Source organism: Nothoprocta perdicaria, unplaced genomic scaffold, assembly GCF_003342845.1.
Source record: "Nothoprocta perdicaria isolate Ctin4 unplaced genomic scaffold, notPer1 scaffold_319, whole genome shotgun sequence".
Taxonomy (NCBI): domain Eukaryota; kingdom Metazoa; phylum Chordata; class Aves; order Tinamiformes; family Tinamidae; genus Nothoprocta; species Nothoprocta perdicaria.
Genome location: NW_020455554.1, coordinates 177855 through 201551, shown reverse-complemented (window position 1 = coordinate 201551; position 23697 = coordinate 177855). Strand labels below are relative to the sequence as shown.

At 45.7% G+C, this 23697-nt stretch overlaps 2 protein-coding genes across 2 annotated transcripts in view; one reads left to right on the top strand and one right to left on the bottom strand.

Moving 5' to 3' along the window:
- The window catches only part of IFT140 (intraflagellar transport 140), a 59825-nt gene that overhangs the window by 20989 nt on the left and 15139 nt on the right, over positions 1 to 23697 (top strand). The window lies entirely within an intron of this gene.
- Positions 1464 to 23281, bottom strand: TMEM204 (transmembrane protein 204). The gene is made up of 3 exons (XM_026042966.1): positions 22250 to 23281; positions 12342 to 12497; positions 1464 to 1848 (listed from the first exon to the last, which is right to left on the bottom strand). The coding sequence occupies exons 1-3, from the start codon at positions 22521 to 22523 to the stop codon at positions 1604 to 1606; spliced, it is 675 nt and encodes a 224-aa protein (XP_025898751.1). The 5' UTR covers positions 22524 to 23281; the 3' UTR covers positions 1464 to 1603.

The following is a 23697-nucleotide window of genomic DNA, read 5'->3' as shown; positions in this document are numbered from 1 at the left end:
GGTATTGTACCCTGATAGCCTAGAACAAAGCACTTGTTCTAGAGCATCAGTCTCTGCAGAGAGACTAGTTGCTCACTTTGAACATGGTGCAGAGTGGCAATTGGGGTTGAGTTTCTTATTACATCAGAACTGGGTGCAGAAGAGAACTCAAGAGCCAGCTTGATGATCACTTTTTCCCAAAGTGTGGCAAAGTTTGTTGGATGTAACGATAAAGAGGAAAAGTGACAAATTCAACTGGGAGCAACACAGCAATCCTAAAGAATTTGTAATGTTCACAGCTGCTGATCCTTCAAACCGATCGGTAACTACTCAGGGCAGCATCCTGAAGTGTTCTTAAGCATCTGTCATTGCCTCAAGTTTCTGTATTTTAGGTATTTCCATATACTAGTCTCCGACCTGATGGTTTTCTTCCTGAAAGTTGCATGCACTTGACATTTGTGAGCCTTTACAAACGTGATGTCTGATTTTGAGGGTGCTAATGATTTCAGTTTCATTACTGGGTTAATCTACCAGGCAGGTCTTTTTCTCTCATGGCTAAGTCTTGTATCTATGTCTAGTTTCCTGGTTTGTGTGTTTTGGTAGCCACGAAGCCTCAGTGTTCCTCTGATGGATGTGGATGTTCCTCTGACCTCTGATGGGCAGAACTGAGTGTCCCTGACATAGCACTTTGATCGGGAAATGGCATGGCAAATAAGCTGAGGAGAAAATTACTTGGGCTGAAATGTGTGTTCTCAGTACCCCTTTCCAATACAGCGAGCTGACAGTAGCAGGGGTTATTAGGGAGCCTAAGCAGCCTTGTCACATCATAACACTGAAGTGGATTTTCAGCGCCTTGTGTAGCCTCTTATAGCTGGGTAATCTCCTCCCTGTTGATGGCATATCTTTATAGCAACAAGACAATCCCAAACCTCAGTTTGGGAATATGAAAGACATATCTGGGGGAAAAAGAATGCAACTTAGTTCTTCTTCATTCCCTTACTTTACTATTAGTGTGGTTGGAATTGTACTTTTTGCTTTCTCCTGTGTGGATCATGCTTTGGCTTGCAAGTAGGGGATGCAGCTAATTAGAAAGTCCTTGAGGAGAAGAGAATGGATGCAGATGAAAGGACTAAAGAGAATTGAAATTTAAACTCCATGTAGAAATTATCACTTATACAGTGAGTTTTCTGCTTTCTCAGATTGCCTCTTTGTTAACTCTAAAGGAAGAATAATTATCAGTGATCTCCTGTAGCTTTCTTGAACCATCCTTAGGGAGCAGGAGAACATCATCCAGACGCAAAGAGTGTGTGTGGCTGCCTTTTCTCTGTGGCCTGAGCACATATACTCATGTGTGCTCCAGCTGAACCCCCTTACATGTGGCTGTGTTGTCCTGTCAGGAATGGAACAATGCGATAGTCTGTGCTGTACAGCAGAGGGGAAGGGCAATATAATATATATATATATAATTATGTGCATTATACATATGTATATAGATGGAACCCATCCAAATAATAATGGAGGGCCTCTGCCCACAAGAGCAAGCGCTGTGGTGTCCTTCAACCCTTGGTTTTAAATTATGGCAGATATTTACGGAGAGCAGCTGCAGTGCGGCGCTCCTGGGCGCTCAGCAGGGCGACTCCACGTAGTCGTTCTCGAGGCCGCGGCGGAAGCGAGCGGTCAGCGTGCGGCTGATGACGATGACGCGCGGCGCCATGCAGTCCTCTCGCCGGTGCAGGATGTTCCAGATGAGGATGGCAGCCGCCAGCGTGGCCAAAAGACACGCTCCGATGTTCAGGTAGCAAGACCACGAGAGGTTGGTGTACGGGCCGATGCGGTAGAAAGTCACCAATCCAATAACCAGAACGAAACCTGCAACGAGGAGAGGACAGGATTGTTTTAATGAGTTATTTTGTATTTCTCTAGTAGTGAGGCATCTTAGACCATGTTTTTTTTCTTGCCCCATCCTCTTGTTTCACTAGCACAAATGTCGTCTTTCTTATTCCCGCTGCCAACATAGCAAATGGGTATATTAATAGTAATAATAATGAAAATCCTGTGTTCAGAAGGAGTTATTCTTACTTCTGTACTGTAAAATGTTTATTTAAGGCAAGTCACTGTTATGAATCTCAAATACAATAAATAGCACAATATATGTTATCGAAATAAAAACAACAACAAAAGAACAACAACCAAAAAAAAAACCCAAACGGAAGAGTAAGTGGAATCCTATGGCTCCATCTTTTCCGTGCTGGAAAAAAAGTGTTATGAGGGAAGAAACCAGGCAGGAATAATACTGTGCCACCAGCAGCTATCAGAGCTAAGGTTTCTGTTTCTTGCCTAGTCTTGAGCACACATTAGTCCTTAACATCAAGCAGAGTATCATAAAAGCTGGCAATTAGGTAATAATGCTGCACTTAGTTTCCATCCAGATGGCATCATTTGCAAATACTAAAATAAGTTTTGCATGTCCTTTTGGATGTACTCCATTGCTGTCTGATAGTGTTCCCTGTTTCACAGATGAAGTAACTTCTAGTCACACGGAATTGTGTGTTAAGAGCAAGGGACAGAAATGAAACCCCTCGACTGCCACTTTCTTACCTCAGTGAGACTGCCCTCCTGCTGCAGAAGGCATCAGTGGTTCATAGTTTCCTCTCTGTCCTCTGGGCCTTGCGTTACTCTTTCTTCCTATCCCTTCTACCCAACAAACTTTCAGCTTTTAAAAGGCAATTTATAGCTGTAATTAGGTTGAAACAGTTATAGAAGAGGCAGCTATGTCTCACTAACGGGGGAGAAGCTTCCTCCCTGTCCTAACACACATAACTATCTCTGCCCCTGCAACACCAGGAGCATCATGGACAAAAGGACTGGCTCCTGACCAGGATAAATGGGCTGTAAAGGACCGGAAGGGCCAGTAGATACCATGTCCTGAAGGCTGTGGGCAAGGAAAGGTCGTTCCTTGCGAGGTGCAAGGCCTGAACGCGGCGCTGAGGGGCGGCGCGTTCCCACGGGCAGGGCGCAGGGCTCTGAAAGGCGGCGCGGGCGCCACGCGTGCCATCCTGTCGGGGCAGGCTTGGCCTTACAGAGAGGCTAGCAGTGTGGTGGAGATAAAAAGATAAAAAGGTTGTACAGATTATATAAAACAGTAAGGAGATGAAAGAAAAATATCGGAGTGGGGGAATTGATCACCACTTACACACGTCACTTATTCTGAAAGTCAATGTTGAGAAAGACAAGTCCTCATAGATTAGTGTAGAATGAGTCCTAATTCAGAAAATATCTGTCATCCTCGGCTCTCCTAGAAGCTGACTGGTAACTCCTTTAGCTCCTTGCTACTCCTCAGCCTCTTAAAGTAGCCTTGTGCAGGAGATGGCAGGTACCATGGAAGTGAAGCCATCCATGAAGCTATTCAAGATAGATGAAGAGGAAGTAGGTTCTTTAGAAGGAGTAATTCTTTCCTGCTCCTTTGCCACGCTGTAGTTGCATCTGCTATGAAGAGAGGTGTTCCAGATAGGTTTGAGGCTGATGAATCCATTGTAAAGATGGCAATTGGGAGAACACCTCTATTTTGTCCCTGTGGTTCTTATCGACATTGTGAAACCTTGTAGGCATTTCATTATTTGGTTTATTCAGAGAGGAACTATTGTGTGGGGGAAGAGTGCAGCCACATGGAGCACATCAACCTAACTGCATTACAGAAACCATGGACTTGTACACTGGTTGTTCACAAGGGCTCCAAGCTGAGCCCACTGGGTTGTTTAGGAGACCATTTGTGTTCCCCACATTACCTGAATTGGAGATGGAATCCTACCAGGTCATCATATAGCACTATTTCTAAATGTACAGGTTAAAAAGTTACTTCCTGTTTTCTGTTGGATAAAATACTGAGTTCTGATTGAGATGGAAATGTAGTGAAGCTTTTCGTGACAAATTAAGTATAAATCTTCATTTTTTTTTCAGTAGTCACTGATGGATGACATGTTTTACATCAGACCAAGTGACCTTTTAAAATACTGGCAGATGTTATCCACATCCATGAATGGTGCAGACTGTTGGAGGCAAATTATCTGTAAACATCTGTGGAAAGAATTGATGCTAAACTTGTTGAAGAAGAGTTTGCTGGAGAGAGGGAGAGATCCTGGATTACATGTGTAATACCTGAGTTTCTTCAGTTCTTCTCTGAGATGACTTAATTCCCCATATTTAGAACCAAGAGAAGAAATCTTCTTTTTCTCCCATGTTCTGTTTTGTTTTTCCCAGCTGTGATCATTTGGGAGCAACGTATGTCAGTTGTCTTTATAGAGAAGTTGTATCTCCTCATCTCTATCTGAGATCTTTAGGTCTTACAACACAAATAAATAGTAATTATGCTCTTCTCCTCCCCGGATTGCAATCCACTTTTGAAGGATGACAGCTATTGCTGTTCCCATATAAAGGCAGGAAACAGAGAGGGAGATTGTTTGCGTTTCCTGTGGCCAGGTTAGGGACCCGTTTCTTTTCCTTCTGTTTTCGAACTCCTGGAGGAAGCAGAGCACCAAGGAAGGAATGAGAGACCCAGCTTATTGATGAGTCCCTTCAGTGCACGTCGCTAATTTATATGAGGTTAGTTTTCTGTTCAGACACCCTTCTCCAGGCTGTATGCATTTTCATAGGGATAGAAAGGAAGAAGTGTGATATAAACCCCAAACCTGTCTGAGGCTCATTGGTTGGACTTGAAATAGTTGTAACTAATATACATTTTAAGGCTGGAATTCAATTTGATACTACTTTTTAAGGAGGAAGAACTCAAGATCTTAAGCTGTATGTCAAGACCACTTATGAATACTAAAGGGCAATTGCAAGTATTAATAATAGTCATCTTTACACAGCCTCACATTTCTTTAGGCTGTCTTAGCAGAGAGAGCTGGGTGCAAGACGACCAGTGATACAGAGTACCCTGATGTACTAGGTTTGTAATAGGTCTTATTTTTCTTCTCAGTGTTTTCTACAGTGGAGTGCACAGAACTGGAGAGAGTGTGATCAGAAGCTTGTGGAAATCAGCAGCAGCCTTTCCACTGGCTTCGTAGCTTTAGTTCATATTTTAATGAGCCCTCAGGTGCCAGCTTGTAGGGTCACTGCAGGTTAAAACACAGCACATTGAATGAATGCAGATTCGATGCCAGGATTGCACGATTTCCTGTTACTGAACTGGGACTGCTGCCTTCTTCAGTGCAGGTTTACAGGTATTTGTCACTAGCGTTTGGAAATAGCAGGTGATAGAGCGTCCAGATTCCTGCCCCAATGTCCAATCTGCTGGGGCAAACCTGCTGGGAAAAACACCTAGGATTCATCGCCTTTTTGAGAGCTGAATTCTCTGGGCATGAGGTTTTTCACCATTCTTTGCTCATTTGGCTAAGGCAAGCAGCGATGGGCCATGTATATATATTCCTTTATGGTACTAGAGAGGTAAATAAATGCTGCGGAGGCCCCTTGGCTGGAGCCTGGCTCAGACCCAGCGCGCGACGGGCTTTCTGCCCTGGTTTGTGCTCATGCGGAGCTGGTGGAGCTGGGAGCCGGTTGCCTGCAGAGCTCCCTGCCTCAAGTCTACGGCTCTTGAGGGTAAAACACAGCATCTACTCGGAATATTTTATGTATTTTGCCACCGGCTGGGCAGGATGTGATATTTCAGAAGAGAGAAAAACGATAGTCCAGTGGTTCTGAAAGGGAAAGCCTAAGTGCTTGTGAGAGGTTTCCCAGTCAAATGATTTTATTGATGCAACAAGATGGGGTTCATAAAATGGGATATCTATAGTTGGAGGAGTGCTGCTTTTCTAAGGATAGCTTTACGTGAAGACCCCCGATTCTCACACAGTGGGGAGAGGTTTTGCACGTGTGCCACAGGTCTTGTTTGCTCTTGGAGCAGTCCTGTATGGCAGCAAAGACTTCAGCCCAGCCAGGATGTCTGGGCACCTCCAGTTCATTTACCGGTGCTATTCTGATTCCTCTCTCTTAGGGAATAGATTTTGATTTAGCTGGGACTCTGCTGCGTGACTGTGGCCAGAGAATGGTCTTTTTTGCCAGTCTGGAGGATGCAGCATTAGGACTGGCATGTTACACGAGTACCATTTGGTTGCTGGTAAGCAAATCCTAGTGCATTAATGGGATACGATCTCATTTCTGTAATGAAAGAGAATAAAACTGAAGTTTTACTACGGCTTTATTTTTACTAATGTATGTCAACAATGTATCATCATGGGATCATAGTCCCTAAATCTGTTTACTGCCCACATGGTGACAATCATTAATATTTGGCGGTCTGTGACAGCATCTTTATCTGTTGCTGTTGAATTGCTGCTGTTGCTGCATATTCAATTAGTGCATCACTTTTTGTGGCTTTGTGGTAGGGGAGAAGGATGCTGGGACTCTGCTCCTACAGATGGCTGAACAGCCTGGGTAACGCTCAGTTGTTGCTGTGAATGTGCAGAGCGCAGGGCATTTCCTATTGGAAAGCAATTAAAATATCTACTAGAATAGTATCCTTTGTAGTCCTTGTTTCTTTTAGGAGGGCTGCAGATGGGAAATAGCTCTTTACTACTATGCGTTTAGTTACAAAAATATGAAATCTTTTGTTCTGACTTAGTCTCCTTTCTGTTTCGCAGAGATGGCAGGGTTGTGGATGCACAGCCATCTTGCCCTACATTAGTTTTGCTGGTGGATAGTTAGGCTGGGGAAGAAGTGCCTGTCAGTTAAATTCAGGTCACTTTATTGTGCATTGTGTAAAGTCTGCACAGGGGCCAGATCTTTCCTAAAACCCTGATGAGATTACTTAAAAGCCCTTGATTTTCCCATAGAGCTGTTGTTTATCTCTAGTTGTTTCCCAGCGTTAGCAAAACAAGCCTGCTCGGGGGGGGCTTTTTCCGCTGGGGAAGGAAGCAGATAACAAATTCACTAGGAAGACTTTTGGTTGGGGCGCTGCAGGCTGTCGGTGGGGCAGCCTGGGAGAACATTACTTTCTGAACTTAGGTTTTGGGTTGAGTGCTGAGCTTCCTGTTTGATGGCAGCTGGCTGCGAGCCTGGGTCAGAGCTTTAGCACTAGCCAAGCTCGCCCGGCCCCTTTCTGCTTCCCTAGCAGGGCTTTTTCAGCTCCCCCCACTTTGCTTTGCCCCGCTCCTTTGGTTAGCACAGAGCTCTGTGCTGCGGGGTTTGGGGATGGGCAGCAAGAACGTGTTGGGAACAGCGTGAATTTGCCTCAGGAAATACAGTGGTGTCCGCCGCTCCGCTGTGCGAGTGCAGGCACAGCGGGCTGCTGCCCAGGAGCAAGAGGCCAGTGCACTAGCTTGGTGCAAGAAAACTCTATTTCCTCTCTGCACAGCCCCTCTTCTCAGGTAACTTTTCCTGCCAGGAAGAGGGAGAAGTAAGAAAAGAGCAGCCTATCTGATTTTCCAATTGCAAGAGTTCCAACCTTGCCCAGCAGAACTGCAGATGTGAATCACTTTCATCTTCTACATCCCCGTTACACTTTTCCAGGGAGTGATTTAGCTGCTGCAAGTCACAGCTCTGGAGGAGCTGCTTGCAGGAGCTCAGATTTACTTATCAAATACTTGGTTTCTGTTTATCAATGATTGCTACACAGAGCTTATAGAAATGCTTAGTAAGTGAACACCTTTTCCTGTGCATGTTAATACTTAATGTGGGACTTCTATACTGGATTCTGATTCTTCTTTGCAGCACCAGATTGAAGGCCACGGAAGGACTTCATTGTGTTTGTAATGCCAGAAAGTCTTGAGCAGCTTTTGAGTTTCACCTGGGTATTGTTGAGGACAACAAAAATTCCCTTCTGAGGGTGTGCAGTAGAACACGGTAGCTGGAATGAAACAAGCTGGGAGTAACAAAGATTCTGGAGAGCAATGAGGCAGCATTCAGTGTGTTAGGCCATTGTTTGACATTTGTCAATCCCTCTTTGTCCCTAACCTGGAAAGGTTGGGAGCTTTAGTCAGCTCAAGGCAGTGATTTCTACCTTATATTGGCAGGAATGCAGAGCGCTGTGCAGCAGGTTTTGGTTGGCTGGCAGAGAAGCTGCTTTTGGTAACTTCCCCAGACACAAGGCCGGTCCTCGAGCAGAAATCTGAATATCATTTCCTATGAATTGGCCATAACTGCTGTTTATGTGAGGCCGTTGGCGCTGCGCGCGAGCCCCAGGCGCCGTGTGGCGTTCCCGATGCCGCGCGGGGCGGCCGGCGCTCGCGTCTCTGCCTCGGCCCGGGCTGGGCTGCGTCGGCCGCGGGCGAGAGCGGCAGTGTCTGCCCTTCTGTTTCACTTGAAGCGCGAGCCGCCCTCATTTTACAAGTGCTCTGTCTTCCTCATCTCCTGATGCATCAAGGACTAATAGTTACATAACTTTTCAGCTTTAGCTTGAGACTGGTTTTAGGCAGTATCACTTCCTTACACAAGTGGTATTTGCCTGGCGCAATATGTGTTGCACAGCATAACTGTAATCAGAATATCTGCCCTTGACATTGAGGTGTTGTTGCAAATTGCAAGCTCCTTGTATCTGCGTGTGGACATGGGGAGTATCTGCAGGTCTCCTGCTGTGGCTGCTCCAGCTGAGAGGTCGATACCCTTCTCGAGAGTGGCCGCCCTTGCCAGCAAGCTCCTTCAGCAGCTCACGGGAGCCATTCCGCTGCAGATGGGCAGAACTAGCCTGCACAGTTTAGGATCTTTGCAATTGCAGTTCATTGTGCAGACGTCTTTGAAAGCAAGGCCACTTCTTGGTGAGGTATTTAGTCCAGGCAAAGAACACCCAAGCTTGGCACTGGGGTGAAGTAAAATGTGTGCAGCAACAAAACCATTTACCACAAGTGGAACAGTTAAGTAAATTGTCTTTTTTCCTTTATGATTTTTAGATGACTTGCAGTGTGTCGGTGATTTGTTTCCTTTTCAGGAAGCACTAGGTTTACAGCTCAGTTAGAGCACGTCTTGGAACAAATGTGCCTTGGGTGTCATTTAGGAAAGCGGTGGAAGGAAGTAATACAGAAAACAGCACCGCGTTTCTATCGTGAACGTCTCGAGCTTTTCTCTCCAGTGACTGCTCTGCTCTTCTGTTCTGCATTAAGATTTTCTAGAGATCAACAAACCCAAAGTTGTAGTGCTCAGAAAGAAGAGAGGGCAAGTGCTCTAGCAGTTACTTCTTTTAGATTCTATAGTGCAGAGAATCTATAGAGATAGAGAATCTTGGATATAGATATAGAGATAGAGAATCTTGGGTTTCCTGTGATGCATTGGGGATCTGGAGTGAAATACACTCTCAGCAAAAAAACACCATAGAGAAGGTTGGGATACAAAGCTTGAAATTCAAGAGAGAAGTAAAATTGCAGTTTATTTGTGATGATAAAAGCAGTGGGGACACAAAACGTCCTCTTAATCTTCAGGATATTACATATTAAAATGATGTCATGCTGACAAGTTTTTGAAAGGATATTAACTGTTACTCTTGAGGTTCATAGCAATCTTCAAATTCCTGAAACTAGGATGAGACCTAATGTGAGGAATATTTTATCCCACATCTTCCTCATTAAGTTTCTAACATTTCCCTCTTCAGATCTCTGGTATTTACCATTGTACAAGGTAGGGGATGTGACTCTGACCCCTTTGGTCTGATGTCGTCTGGCAGGTTACTGCAGGTAAGTAGCCCAGGCTTCCCTGAATTCCTCTGCACTCCCTGCCCTGTGACTATGGACTTCCCTCTGCAGATTGCTCTAATGCAGAGCTCTGTTGTTCATCCAAAATTCAACGTACTGGGTCTGAAACCTTTCCTGAAGGGAAAGAAAATCCCCTGGGAGAGTTCTCAGAGCATTGACACAAAATTCCCCACAGGCTGGCGGCTCCCTTTTCTCTATGTTCCTGTTCTGAAGCACAAGCCGCTTTCCTGTGCAGGGAGCTGTGAAGCTGGAAGGCTTTGGAGCTGTGTGAATCCCGTTGGGGTCCCTGGAGCAGCAGCCCTTCCTCTCTTCTTTCCTTCCTCGCTGCTTCCTGGGGCTTTAGTCTCTGTGAGGGTTCCTCCTTTCTGAATGACTGTCAAATGCTTGTGCAGATGGCAGAAGTGCAAAGAAAACCAGCAGTGTCTGGCGTCATTGCAGGCTCCGGCAAGATCAGAGATGGTCATTTTGAAACTGTGTTAGAGTTGGAAAGACAGTAACATCATATTAAGGACTTCTGTTCCTGCCTCAGGACACTATAGTGAGGCCCACAGATTTCTGATGATAAAAATAGGCAAATTGTTGCAATATGGAGACTTATCCTCAAGACTTCCTCTGTAATTTTACATTTCATGCTGCCAATGACCTGTGCTTATCTCTTCAGCACTGGTTGATATATGGCAGGGTGAAAATTAGAGAGCAGAGTTGTGCTGGGAGCAGATGGTACATGGTTCAAGATTGATCTTTCCTAGACTTCCCTACAGGGTGAGAAATTGCAGAATGATTCCTCAGAGCATTTGGATTTTGAAAGAGAAAAAAATGGGACACGGGTATCTCTGTTTCCAGTATATGACAGAATAGCTTGTTGGAAAGTGCAGTAAGTAAAGAGCGAGTGCTAAGGAAACTTTTTTAACAGGATCTAAGGATGTTCCTTCTTAAATATCTTTTACTCCTTTCACTCAGATGGTCTGTCTAGACTAAAAGGCATTGGCTTTAACCAATGCATCAACCCCCTCATAAATATCTTAAAACTTATATTAGGGCAATGAGGTGGGCAGGGACTGTTGTACTGCTCAGTGCAAGGCGAAAAGGCAGTGAAGGAGAGAGAGCAGAGAAAGAGGCTCGGACAGGAGCGTGGACATCCAGCGGGAGCACTGCAGAGGGAGAGCTGAGGTTCCTGCAGCCCTGCCCGGCCACAGGCGCCTCGCACATCTCCAAGATGAGCTGCCAGGATTTGACAACCCCTTCAGCTGATGTCATTTGTGTTGTGCTGATCCTCCAGGCTCTGTCTTTCCTCCCCTCTGCCCTGCCGGCGGCGCGGGGATTTCAAGGTTCAGCTTGCATAACAGGTAATAGCAGGCATTTCCTCCTCCTGGGCCGGGATATCCTGGCGCCCTCCAGTCTCTCTCTGACTGTGTTTAAAACAGCCTCCAGCACAGGAAAAAAAAAAAAAAAAAAAAAAAAAAAAAAGTCCACTCTAAAATTAGCAGCCCTGATAGAAGAAAGGCCCACGGTTGTCCCGTGTGCTGTTTGTCAATGAAACAACAAATCCAAGCGGGGCCAGAAGGCGCTTCCGCCCTGCGAAAGGCAGGGAGGCGCGGAGGAGGGCAGCAGGGCCCTGCGCTGCCCGCGGCTCCCAGCGCTGCCCGCGGCTCCCGGCGGCTCCCGGCGCTGCCCACGGCTCCCGGCGCTGCCCACGGCTCCCGGCGCTGCCCGCCGCTTCGCTGCGCGCCCGCCACCCCTCTGCACCTAGGCTGGGCTGCCGTCCCAGCCTGCAGCAGTGCAAACCCTTTTATGCCACTCTAAATATCCTCAGTTTTAAAAATCCAAATTACTCAAATGTTACGTTATTTTAGTATAACTGCTTGGCTATAATAATAATAGTAATATATTTTGAGGCTGATCTTGTAAGGTCTGAATCAATGAATCAGTCCAAATATGACACTCCACAACTGACAGTTTCACACACAGATATTTTATAGGATTGGACACTTGCCCTAATAAATCCTTTGACTTAGGAGCATCCGTGCCTTTCTCTAAGTCCTGATTATGATCTCCAGATTATAAATCAATCTCAAAACATGTCGTTCATGAGCATGCTTTTGCTCTGCCATCAAGATGAAACTCGCTCTTCCCTTCCTCGCTCCGTTCTGCTGTCTTTGCTCATGCGAGCTGCTGGGGGTGTTGTTTTTACTGTAGCAGGCCTTGTTCCCAGGTTGTTCACTGCTGTTTCATTTGCTAGTTTTTGATCCATGTAGCAGAATACATCTCAACTCCACAGCGTAAAATGTAGCCATCTCCAAGGTGTGTAATCCCCTTTCAGTAAGAGCTCAGAAGTGTGGGCAGCCCTTCTGCTGTGCTTTCAGATACTTCCTTTGGTACATTTTGGCCTGCTAAATCCTGGATTAAAATTGCATCCAGTTTCTTTTTCATGTGTTCCTTCCTGGATTCCGAGGAAATAATAACGACTTGTGTTTCTTGGTTGGCAGAAGACTCCTCCTGATATATCCAAGATAAGAGCTTTTACTCATGGACACCGAGAAACTGCAGAATCTCATGGGGAGAGCTTTTAAGAGGCAATAAACTTATTTGTAGGCCTTTTTTGCCCCCCTCTGCCACCTGAAACATTCCTAAGGTGGAAAACTTGGATTTAATAGATATTTCCCCATCCATAAAAAGAAATGTACTTACTCGCCAGCTGGAAGACAGCAGCTATGGCCTCCTCCCACCACTGGGTGTCCTGAGAAATGAGGGGCAGCTCCAGGAGGCCGAGGACGAAGATGAGCTGGCCGGCGGTGAGGGCCACGGAGGCGATGAGGTTGCAGGCGCGCATCATGTCGAACTGCACTGCGGACAGGGGGAGGCACAGCGGTAACGGCGCGGACACTGCTCCCGTTAGCACTCACTAATCCTTTACACCTGCCGCAGAGACGCTGCGTTTCTAGCTAGCAGAGATGCTGCGTAGTCTAGTGAGATGGCTGCAGCGCAGTTATCGGTGCTAGGCACTTCTGCACAAGGTATTTGCTGTGGTTTCCATAGGTATAAGCAAGCAGATGTGTTTTCTACGTGTAAGTTATTGTGCAGTAAATATAAAGTCAAGCACAGAAATAATTACAGGAATAAATAAAGAAGCTAATAAATTATGTCCCCCCAGCTGGCTGCCGAATGGAATATATTCATTGCAAAGTGTGATACTTTCAGTTAGATTTCTTTCCCCTGCTTTTCCTGTTAACCTGAGGGATGTCCTGTTTTCCTTCTCTTCCTTCCTCTGCCGCTAAAGGTGGGTGCTGGGGACAGCACCGGGTCAGCTCAGCCTCTCTTGCTAACGTGGTGCTGCTGCTCTGAAATAGAGGCAGCTCAGAGTGCAAGGGGGCAGGGAGCAGAGTGAATATACAGAAGGGACTTCACTGATTAGGAATGAGCTTGGAAAGTCTACCAGAATTTTATTACTTTTATTTTTTTCTATAAAATTCTTATCAGAGGATTAATTGTCAGCTAGACTGCTTTATCTAGGGCTTTTTTTGGATGTCTCTTTTTCTTGGTAGCAGGAATGCAGGATTTCAGTGGACCCTGATGTCCCAATGTATTTTTCCATTCTAACATGCCTCTTAAAGGTATCTGATGTTCCTGCTCTGTGCTGCATGTGCAGGAAGATTGAGTGTATTTTGTTGGGCTAGCTCATTTTTGTCTGAGAGAGAGGCATTTTCCTGCAACAATCCATGAATGATGGAAGAACTGAAATCTGAGAAATAAATTCCTGGTCTTCTAAGGAGGTTGTTAGAAAGCACAGGACACAAACCTTGATACCAGCAAGCAAGAGCAAACATCCTTTCATTCACTCAGGTCTGCTGCAGCAAGGTGTAAAAATACATGAACTCCTTTTTCCTCTTCTCTCAAAAATGTTTACCTTTTTTTTTTTTAGCTTTTTTTTTTTTTTAGGTTTTTAGTTTTACTTTATAGCATTGGGAGAATTTAGACATCTTGTCACGTTGAGCAGTTGTTAGATAATGAAGCATGTTGGCTGACACTAAACTAAATATTTGCAAAGCTTTGAGCATTCACACGCTTTTCTACTTAAATAGACTTCTCTAGGACTTGGAGGACTGATAGATTCTGAACAAATAGCCATGGCTTTGAAACGACACACATACGAGAAGCTGCAGGCTTACAGCCTTTTTTATAAAAGTACTTTAATTTCTCTATAAAACTGTCTATAGTGCAAAACCCAGCAGGATTACAGCTGTAACACATTCTGTCTGGCACCCAGTACCATCCAGGTGCTCTGTAAATGCCCCAAACCTTATCCCTGTAATATTTAATACCCATTGGCATAGCAACACTGCATGTTTTTATTGCTTAACTGTATTAAAAACTCTGCTGCCTTTGCCATAGAGAATATTTCAGCCAGGATATTGAAAACAACAAGTTCATGACTATAGCCCAACTGAAAGCCAGCAGAATTTGTAATAACTTAGTCCTTATTTAAAGGTTGCTTGATCGCTGCTCTCTCCTGCAGATGGAGGGTGCAGCAGAATTTATACATGGACATATAATATAGAAGATCTTTATTGTTATTACTTGTAGTAACTGCCGACTTGGGGACACTTATTCACTTCATATGGTATCAGCTGTTCAGAGGAATCTAGAAAGACAGCTGCTATTTTACAGAACTACTTGTAACCCAAAAGAAGGTGACATGGGTTCAGCAGGGACGAGAAAGAGAGTAGAACAGGGGAGGAATCAGGTGGCATGATTTGATGACATGTCAAGAGAGTTATATGTATGGAATAAGCTGGGACAAGATGCTCAGTTGGGCTACATACACTTTCAGAGCTAGCATTAATTTAGAAGGATGTGCCTAGACCACGAGCTTCTGGAAGCCGGTGTCTCAGTCTGTCCTGCGGACGCTGGGGGCCACCAAATGAGCTTGGAACTCGTTGCACCTCTGGGGTCTCGCTGCTGAAGGCAGTTCCTGCAGCCAGAGGTGGGTGACGAGCGTGGCTGGCGTCTGCCGTTGCGGCCAAGCAGGGAACTACGGATTCCTTTCTAGTGGGCAAGGCAGAGCCACGCTGGCTGCTCAGGAGGGCTTATTCCTTCTGAGAACAGGAAAGGAGCACAGGCAAGCTGCTATTTGAAGCAGCTATTGTTGAGCACTATAAAAGCGACAAATTTAAAATCGCAGTTTCTTTGGCTCTATCCATTTGGAAGACCAGCTCAAGTTTAGTTTACTTTGAGAAGGATTTAGTCACGGACAGAGCATCCAGCTAGGCAGCTCGGGGCACTGCCTAACGAGTTCTGCTTCGCTTAGAGCACAGTGATCAGTCAAGGGTCAAAATCCAAGCTCCAGGGATGAGACCAATGCAAATTCCTTGTTGCCTTACTCATTTCCGAGACCAGATGTATCCATCTGGATTGGAAATGTTGATTTGATTTTGTTCTTTGCAAGCGGCAATTTTACTGTGTGATGTTACGTGACAGCCCCGGGATTGTTTGCGCTTTGGAAGAGGTAGGTTAGTCAAATGAGAGAGTAATTTGTGGTGTTTTGTAGTAATGAGGATGATTTCACTGAAAAAAAAAATCAAATTGCACTAATTGCTTGAAATGTGAGGTTTTCCACTCAAACTGCCTGTTACATTTTGAGAAATACAAAATCATAGGCTGGAATTCAATCTTTTGACTGACCAAAGCACAAAGTGTATATGGAGAACACTTCACCACTCGGATCATTTTAGTCTTTGCTTGGCGCCTTCCCTGAGGAGGAGCTCGGTTGTGGTGAAGGCACAAAGGCGCAGCCAGGCAGGAGGCAGCCAGGTCAGCTCAAGGACCCACCACGAGCACCTACAGAGCAGCCTCCTAAAGGATTAGGAGGTTCTTTGCAGTTGGCTGGGTCAGTATTTGCTTTTCCCAGCTGAAACCATTTTTTTTTTTTAAGGAAATTCCTTTAGTCAAGGTGGTATTGATTAAGTGTTACACTATTGTGGTGTTTATCTTCAGTTTCCTTTTAAAAACAAATGTTTCCCTTTCTGGTATCTATTTTAAAATTATTTCAACCAGCTAGAATTCAGAGTGTACCTTTTCATCATTGATTATTTTTTTAAATACTGAGTTACTAACTTCTAAAATTTATCAGTATAAAAAGGCAAAGTTTATAGGAGGGAATTCAATGGCTGCTACATCTGAGATGAATTTGAAAGAAAAATAAAGTATTTCTACAATTGGTGACCTTTCCTTTCTTTGATTCTTGGGTTTGATTATTGATTCCTTATTTAATGAATCTCTGAATCTACACACTGAGGTATCATTCTTACAAATACCAAGTGTTCTCACATAACGTCATGTTGGAAAGGAGAAGTGCCTATGTGCTTTGCCTTTCTGAAAGACCTGTAGATTTTTCTGAACACGTTTTAATGAAGTTCGTAATGCTTCAGCATGCTTATAATCTCTCTTCAGCAGCTTCACTTTCATTAGAGCCTATTTGTAGTTGATTATAACTTGGCTAGACTTGTGTAGAAAACATCTTTGGGGACTGAGTGTCTGTGGCCTGAGGCCATATTCTGCTGCTGCTACAATTTAATCCAAGTTGTTTCAATATTTCAATTTTCTCTATTACAATCTATCGCGATATGTGTTTTTTTGTCTGTAACTTGACATTTTGATGAGGTGTTACCTTGAGATAAGGTATAAATCTCTTGCTTTTTCTATAAAAATTAGTTTGGGCCAGTTCTGTGCCCCTGCTGCAAGTGCCCTGGAGCTCGAGTTCCTGACCCAGGTACTAAGGTGAGTGGAGGTAACGGTCCCTTACGGCTCTGCTTAAACCCAGAGGTTTGACACCTGCCCGTGGCCCCTACATAATGAAGTTCTGCTTTTTCTGTCCTTTTGTAAAACCCACCTTAGGGGGTCTTCAGAAATGCACAGCGCTCAAACATGAGGAAAAGCCAGGAAAATATATTTTTACTTAAATAAGCCTGTATGTTTTCTCTTTGTGGGAGCTCCATGCTTTGCACACGAGTTGGAGCGGAGCCATGCAGCCTGCCTCTCTGCTTGCAGTGTCTTGCTCCGCGTTACTTATGGCTTTGCTGTTAGTAAAGCTGAATTCCATCCTGGAGAAATGAACTCTGGCTTCATTTGGAAGCAGCTCTCCTTTATAAACGCAAAGTACCCTGAGAAACGTCTCTTAACATGACTGCAAGCCTAAAATCTAACATCTGGCCACCCTGGGTCCTGGGTGCACCCAGGATGCACCCAGGGTGCAGCTGTGGGTGAAGCACTGCCAGCTCCACCAGGAACGCAAAGGAAGCAGTTTAAATTACTCTGTTTCTCCAGAGAGCTGATGCTGTGGATGAAGCGCCTTGGGGCCACGTATGGAGCAGTAGTTACCCTATGAGCTCCTTTGCTAACTGAGACGGAGATTGAGTGGGCTTATTAGGAAGTGTGTGGCAATGCTTTGGTTTCAAGTGCTGGGCTTGAAATTTAATACTCAAATATTTAATATGAAAGGCAGAGAGACTTGACTGGATGGGGAGAAACCAAGCATGATTTTACATATTTTCAGCAGTAAAATTGGTGCTAAAATGAACATTCACTCTCAGCTGACGAGGGGGCCTCTCACATTGACCTGTGAGGAGGCAGCCCGCTCGCCTTCTCCATCATCTGCTAGTGACTGAAAACAGAGGCACAGAATGACTGGGGTTGGAAGGGACCTCTGTGGATCATCTAGTCCAAGCCCCTGCTCCAACAGGGACACCCAGAGCACGGGGCACACGGTTGCGTCCAGGTGGGTTTGGAAGTCCTCCAGAGGAGACTCCACATCCTCCCTGGGCAGCCTGTTCCAGGGCTCTGGCACCCTCACAGGAATGAAGCCTCTCCTCCTCATGTGGAGACCCCTTATATGTCCTGTCACTGGCCAGTCCTGTCACTAGCCACCACAGGGAACTGCATTGCACTGATTGAATCAAATCGTTGCACTGAAATCATTGCAAATCATTGAGTTGCACGTTGATCTATGGTTAGAAAGGGCATCACAAGCCCAGAGCTGCCAACTGAGCCGACTGTGTCTGAATGAGCAGTTTCCTGGTCAGAAGCTCTGCCAGATCCAGCAGCGTTTCTTTCTTGGTCAGTGAATGTGGAACAAGGGATATGTGTCTGTAAGGTGCTCAGCTCTTGGCTGGACAGATGTTTAGATTTGGTCCCTATGGAAGCTCTCAAGACAAGCTCTGCCACCCAGGCTCTGAGTGCGTTTCTGCTTCTACCCACAGGATTTGGGGGAGGCTTAAGAGATGCAGGAGCCAAACTGTGCGGCATAATCTGCAGTCTTGGAGCAGCTCTGCAACCAAATCTCTGTGACTTCTGGCAAGTGTCTTCACCCTCGTTTTGATGCGAGTTGATGTGTGCATTAACCACCTAGGATGCTTCTCAAGGGAGGTGGAGACCTGCCAGTCGAGTTCCCAGCAAGAGAAATATATGCCATGATAAGGCCTTTAAATTTATATAATTCAGTGGCATGTGCGGTTAGAAATATTTGGATGGTAGTCCTTATAACTGAGCTCTGCTTCTGGGTGTAGGGATTTCAGATCTGCTTGTCTACTGCTACTAGCAGGGAGCTCTTCACCCCTCTTTATACTAGCAGCAGCACTGGTTGGCCTCCAGATATGACTCCTCAATACAGCTTAAGTAACCAAGGGAAAAAAATAACCCTCCCTTGCAAACCTGGCTGTATTTTTAATGTGTTAGCCGTGGAATCACAGCAAAGCTCAGAAGGGAGGTTGGAAAGGGTCTCAGGAGACCTTATGGTCCATCCGTCTCTTCGAGAAGGGTCACCTCAGCTTTTGAATAGCCCCAAGGAAGGAGGATTCTGCACAGCCTCTCTCTTCCAGTGCTTGGGCACTCGAATCATTAGAAGTGGCTCACAGAAGCTTTCTGGCCAAACAGGTAGTTGAAACAGGGGCAGGTACAGGACTGGGTGGCAAGAAAGAGAAGGAAGAAGTGGATAAAAACAGAAGTGGAGAGACCCGAGATGCTTCAGTCAGCACGGCTGCTGTGACTTGTCCTCCCCTATGGAGACACTTCCCTGGAATGAGGAGTAGGTTGCTCTATAAGCAAGTATTATAAATAGTTGAGGGGAGAAATTAATTGTGCAAGAAGCAAGTATAGGAAAAAATGTGTGATCAGAGTGGTGGTGGTGAAGGTTATCAGGGCAATAATCTGCTGAATTAATAAACCTGTCCTAATTGCTTGTTCCACTGCTTATTATTTCCTGTATGTTGGGCTGTGTTTTTACTTAAACATTTCCCCTCATAGGGACAAGACTACCCAGCACATACGGTAGTACCCCCTCAGGAGCCTTTAACATGGTTTTTCTAAATTAAGACCTAGATGTACAGATTTGCTGGTTCATATGGTTTATTCCTGTCGCTGGACTTTATTTTTCCTATTTCTAACCCTTTATACCCATGGCACCTCTTTGCTGCGGCATGCGTGACCTTTCCATGCGTGACCTTTCCCTGTCGTTTATGGTCTTTGGGGTTCCCCCCAGGATTACTTTCCTGGCTCCTCAGCATCCTCGCTGCGGGGTCTGCATTTGGGGATTTCAGTGCAAAATGCTGCAGCTCTTGTTCTAGTCATTCATAGCACAATGGCAAATTGATTTCAATGTCTTGTTAGTAGGGAGTTTGTTCAGAGAACTGTTTTGCTGTGGAATTTGCTTTTGCACGTCCAGAGAGGCATTTGGTGGATGTGCTCTATGACTTTCCCCATTCACCCACTGCGTGACCTTTGACAGATCATTTTCTTTGATATTTTCCCCCAATATATGCAAGACTTGAAGTATTATTTCTTTGAAATTCCTGCGGTTTAGCTCAAACATATGCAAGTCCTGACACAGTGACCTACTTGCATATTTTTTGTGTGACTCATTTCTTTGAGTTGTGTGCATGATGCGGGAGGACTGGGAGCCCTGCCTTCGTTTTGCCCCTCCACGCAAGCTTTGCCGGTGATTTCAGTGGGAGAAAGATCAGGCTCTCAAGTTCTAATGAGCGAGAAATCCACTGCCAGGGAGAAAGCATGTGTGCAGTGACACATTTAGTTGGTTATTATTTATGTACTACTAATGCAGAAATTGTCAGTATATGGAAAAGCTGCTTCTCTAAGATTTTAGTTTTTCTTTTGAACTGTAAGATAGGTTTTCCTCTAGATAAATGTACATACATACTTATCTCTATACACAAATATAAGTATATGAATGTGTGCATGTAAGTAAGCATACTTTTTTGAGTGGTGTTGTGAGCTTTCTTGCCCTGCTGCTGAAGAGCAGGTTTTCTGCTTGTTCTTCAAATGGTAAGACAATTTTTTTCACAATCACATGCAAAATACTATAGAGTAGCTCATCACTTCAAGAAATTAACTTCTTTTAGAAAGTGTTTTTCATATATTTATATATATGTGTATATATATATATATACACCCTCACATGTATATGTGTTTGTATGGTTCTGATTATAACTGATAGATGAGGACTGTATTACACCTTATTAAAATAACACATGATTTCTTATTAGAGTTTTTTTAATAATAATAAAAATCTGGATGCAGAATCTGGCCTACAATAGCTGAGAATAGAATGAAACGGAAATACATCCGTCTTCAAAGTGTGCGCAACAGATTCGTTGCCCAAGTAGTTTCTCATGCTGTAAGAGTAATGTTTTCCTTTAAATGGCTTCTAAAGACTCAAACTTTGCCTTTTTTTCTTGCTATATGCACATGTAAAACAGTGAATAGATGCTTTATCCATACACAAATTGAGCCATCAAGGTCCTTCTTTAAACTTGTTTTTTAAGCATGTTTGTTAGCTAAAATAATTCTTAGGAGGACTTACTCATACTGTAACTCTTACTTTGAAATTTAAGCATTTTCCATTAATTTTTGCTTCTATTTGATGTAAGAAACTACTGCCCATGCAATTCTGCTGGAAACCTAATACCTTTATGCCAGTCTTTCTAGCACCACCCGTCTTCTGAGCGATGCATAGCAAGAACTACCCATGAGCTTGCAGGCTTAAAGCATGGCAAGAGCCAAATTCAATATTCAGGAGGTCATTCCAGCTGTTAAATGCCAAGCATGTGCTTTTAAAATCCTGAATGGGATGCAAGTTTTTTTAAGTTAGAACATGGTTTATAAATACTAATCAGGGAGTGGTGTGTCCCTATTATCATTTACTCCAATGATAAAAGTAGAGATAGACATTCAGGGACTTTTTCAATGGCCTCATCATATTTATAACTATTTGTCAATAAAAAGTCTTTGAGTTAAAAAAAAAAAAGGGAGAGAGAAAAAGAAAATCAGGTCTAAGGGCTTTAGAACATTTTAGAAGTTTTCTGTTTGTGGTTTACGCAAAACCCCTACTGCTGCTATTACTATTAGCTCATGTGCAAAAAATTATTGCATGCTTTTTTGGGAAAAGAATGATATGGCATGGGTCCACAGGGAAGCATTCTTTTGGAAAGAAATTTCTCTTTTGTTTCTTCCTTTCAGTCTCCAGAGGCATGTGAGAGGCCTTGAGGAAGAACAGAGCATTTTACTCTTCACATTTCAAACCCATGACAAAACTCCATGTCAAATCGCTTCCATTGCTACTGGCACTTCCTGAGGGCTCTGTTAAAAACGGATCGGGGTGAATGAGCGAAGCGCAAGGCCCTGCTGCTCCAAGTCCCTGTCCCTGCTGCCCGGGTTAGAAGGTGGCTATAGGGACGGGACAGCACAGACCTCTTGGCACTGTCGCGCGGGCGCCGCGCGCGCCAGAGCTGAGCCCAGCTGCGCTAGGCACGGCCCCGCTCTGCTTGCTCCGTCACAGCGGGAGCACCCTGCGAGGGCTGCGTACCTGGGAAGGAAGCTGCACTTCTTGCTACTCGCATAATCAATATGAAACTCCAGAGAATCAATATAAATGCCCCCAATTTTTGAGCTTATAGCTCAGTTCAAACTATAAGTGTTCTTCTGATCCTCAGCATATCTGAATTTGCAAAATAAGAAGGATGCCGTGGCTAAGGATTCCCCCTTTACCCAAGCAGAGTGCGAATCGGGCGACTAGTGTGCATTTATTTAAGGCCAAGCTCAGGTTATATGTGTGTTCGCCCCAAATGCTGCTGTCTTTTCTTCCTCACTGGCATGTCCAAAAGGAGTGAGCAATAATTTAGCATGGTATCAGAACAGTATTTTTGCTTCTTTTGGATTTGAAGTGTTTGAAGCGACTGGAGTTAGGGGGCCACTGTGCTGAGAAGGAAGAGCTAAGCTTATGGTAGGAACCCAGGAAGAGGGAAAGGAGAACAAGAGATTCCTCTGAGTTTTAGACCTGTAATTCACAGATGTGTTTTCCAGAGCACATCTTTCCGTCTGCTGTACAAAACCCAACCATGCAATTGAAAACATATCTTTGGGAGAGGGCGGGAGAATTCAGTTTATCTGCAGCGCCTAGACGCTTAGAAGGTGCTGAGAATCAGCTTTCAGCTGGGGCTTCAGTGGGGACAAAGCCCCTCCTCGCGTTGCTCTCCCAGAGCCGCGCTGGTGACAACGCGGCGCGAGCGGAGGAGACGAGAGGCTGCACTTACGTTTGACGGTGCTGCGGGACTCCTGGAATCCGGCTGCCTCGGCCCCCCAGCCCAGGCCCTCGCACTCGCGCTCCTCCCCGTGCCCGTGCCGGGAGCCCGTGCCCGCTCGGCCCTTCTCCGCCAGCCAGCACATCCTCCAGAGCCCCACGCTGCGCTTGCGCCCGTCCTCCAGCGTCTGGTACACCCAGTTGGGAGTAAAGGCAGCCGCGTTGTTGAGAATGAGCGAGACCAGGGCTACCAACACAGCTGTGGCTACCAGTTTCTGGACAGTCATATCTGACTGTCAGCTCGCTGCCCGTGTGTGTGCGAGGTCTCAGTCAGCTGCGGCACATGGAAGTCGGGCCTGGCTTCGCTGCAGTGTTATGGGCTGCTAGAGCACATCACCGTTCATTCTCAATGTCGATTCCTGAGGCGCTTCTGATCAAGCAAACAAGACTGTGGAGAGGTAGGTGGGAGAAATCCATAAAACACAGACGCCAAGCAGCTCTCCTAGGCAGCTCTGCCCTTCGTGGCTTCGGCTTATCCGCCTTCTTGCACTTTGATGAGCAACGCCAGCCCAGTGGTGAACTGCGAGATGGGGAGGTCCATTCCTTGGGACACGAGGTGCAGCCAGAAAGACTCCGGTCCCGCGGCGGGAGAGCCCGAGCAGCTGCGGGGATGTGAGCGGCACAATGCTTGACAGCGGCGTGCGGCTTTGGCGGCGCCCGCGGCGCCCGCAGCCTCCCCGGGGCAGCCTTCAGAAACTCGCCCGCACGCTGAGCACGGTCATCTTCAAAGCCGAGCCGGACTCTGCTCTCTTCATCCCCCAGAGACACCCACGGAGCTCAGGGTCTCTTGAGGAATTTGCGGTGTCCCGTTCCCAATGTGGAAGCCGCGAGGGGCAGCGACCAGGGAGCAGAGACCGCTGTGAGGAGAAGGGTTTTCTGCCCCCCCTCTGTCTCTCCACACAGAGGAAATGGCTGTTTTTTGCGGCTGTTTTTGGTGAGCCTCAGGGCGTAGCCGGCTGCAACAAACAGAGCCCGCTGCCGCAGCAGTCAAACATGAACAGGATGTGTTTCCTGAAAGGAAAAGGCAATGGAGACTTCTAAAGTTGTACCTCCTCCCCGGCTGGGCCCCCTCCCGTCTGCCTCCTCCCACCCACCCGCCACCCGAGCGAGCGGAGCTGGAGCTGGAGCTGCCACAGAGCCCACAACCAGGACCAGGACCGTCCTCCCACGCTGCAGGGAAGAGCCCCAAATCCGCAGCAGTGGGGCTGCAGAAACTGCTTGAGGAGAAGGAAAAAGCATTTAAATATATTTTTAGCAGAAGCGCTATATTAGAGCTCCCTCGGGGCTCCTGCCTCGTGTGAGGCACCCCGGCACCCCTTTTTCGCACTAGAAGCTCGGCGAGGTTGCAGAGCGGATGCCCAGGCAGATGCTCTCAACCCAATCCACCAATACCCAAACCGA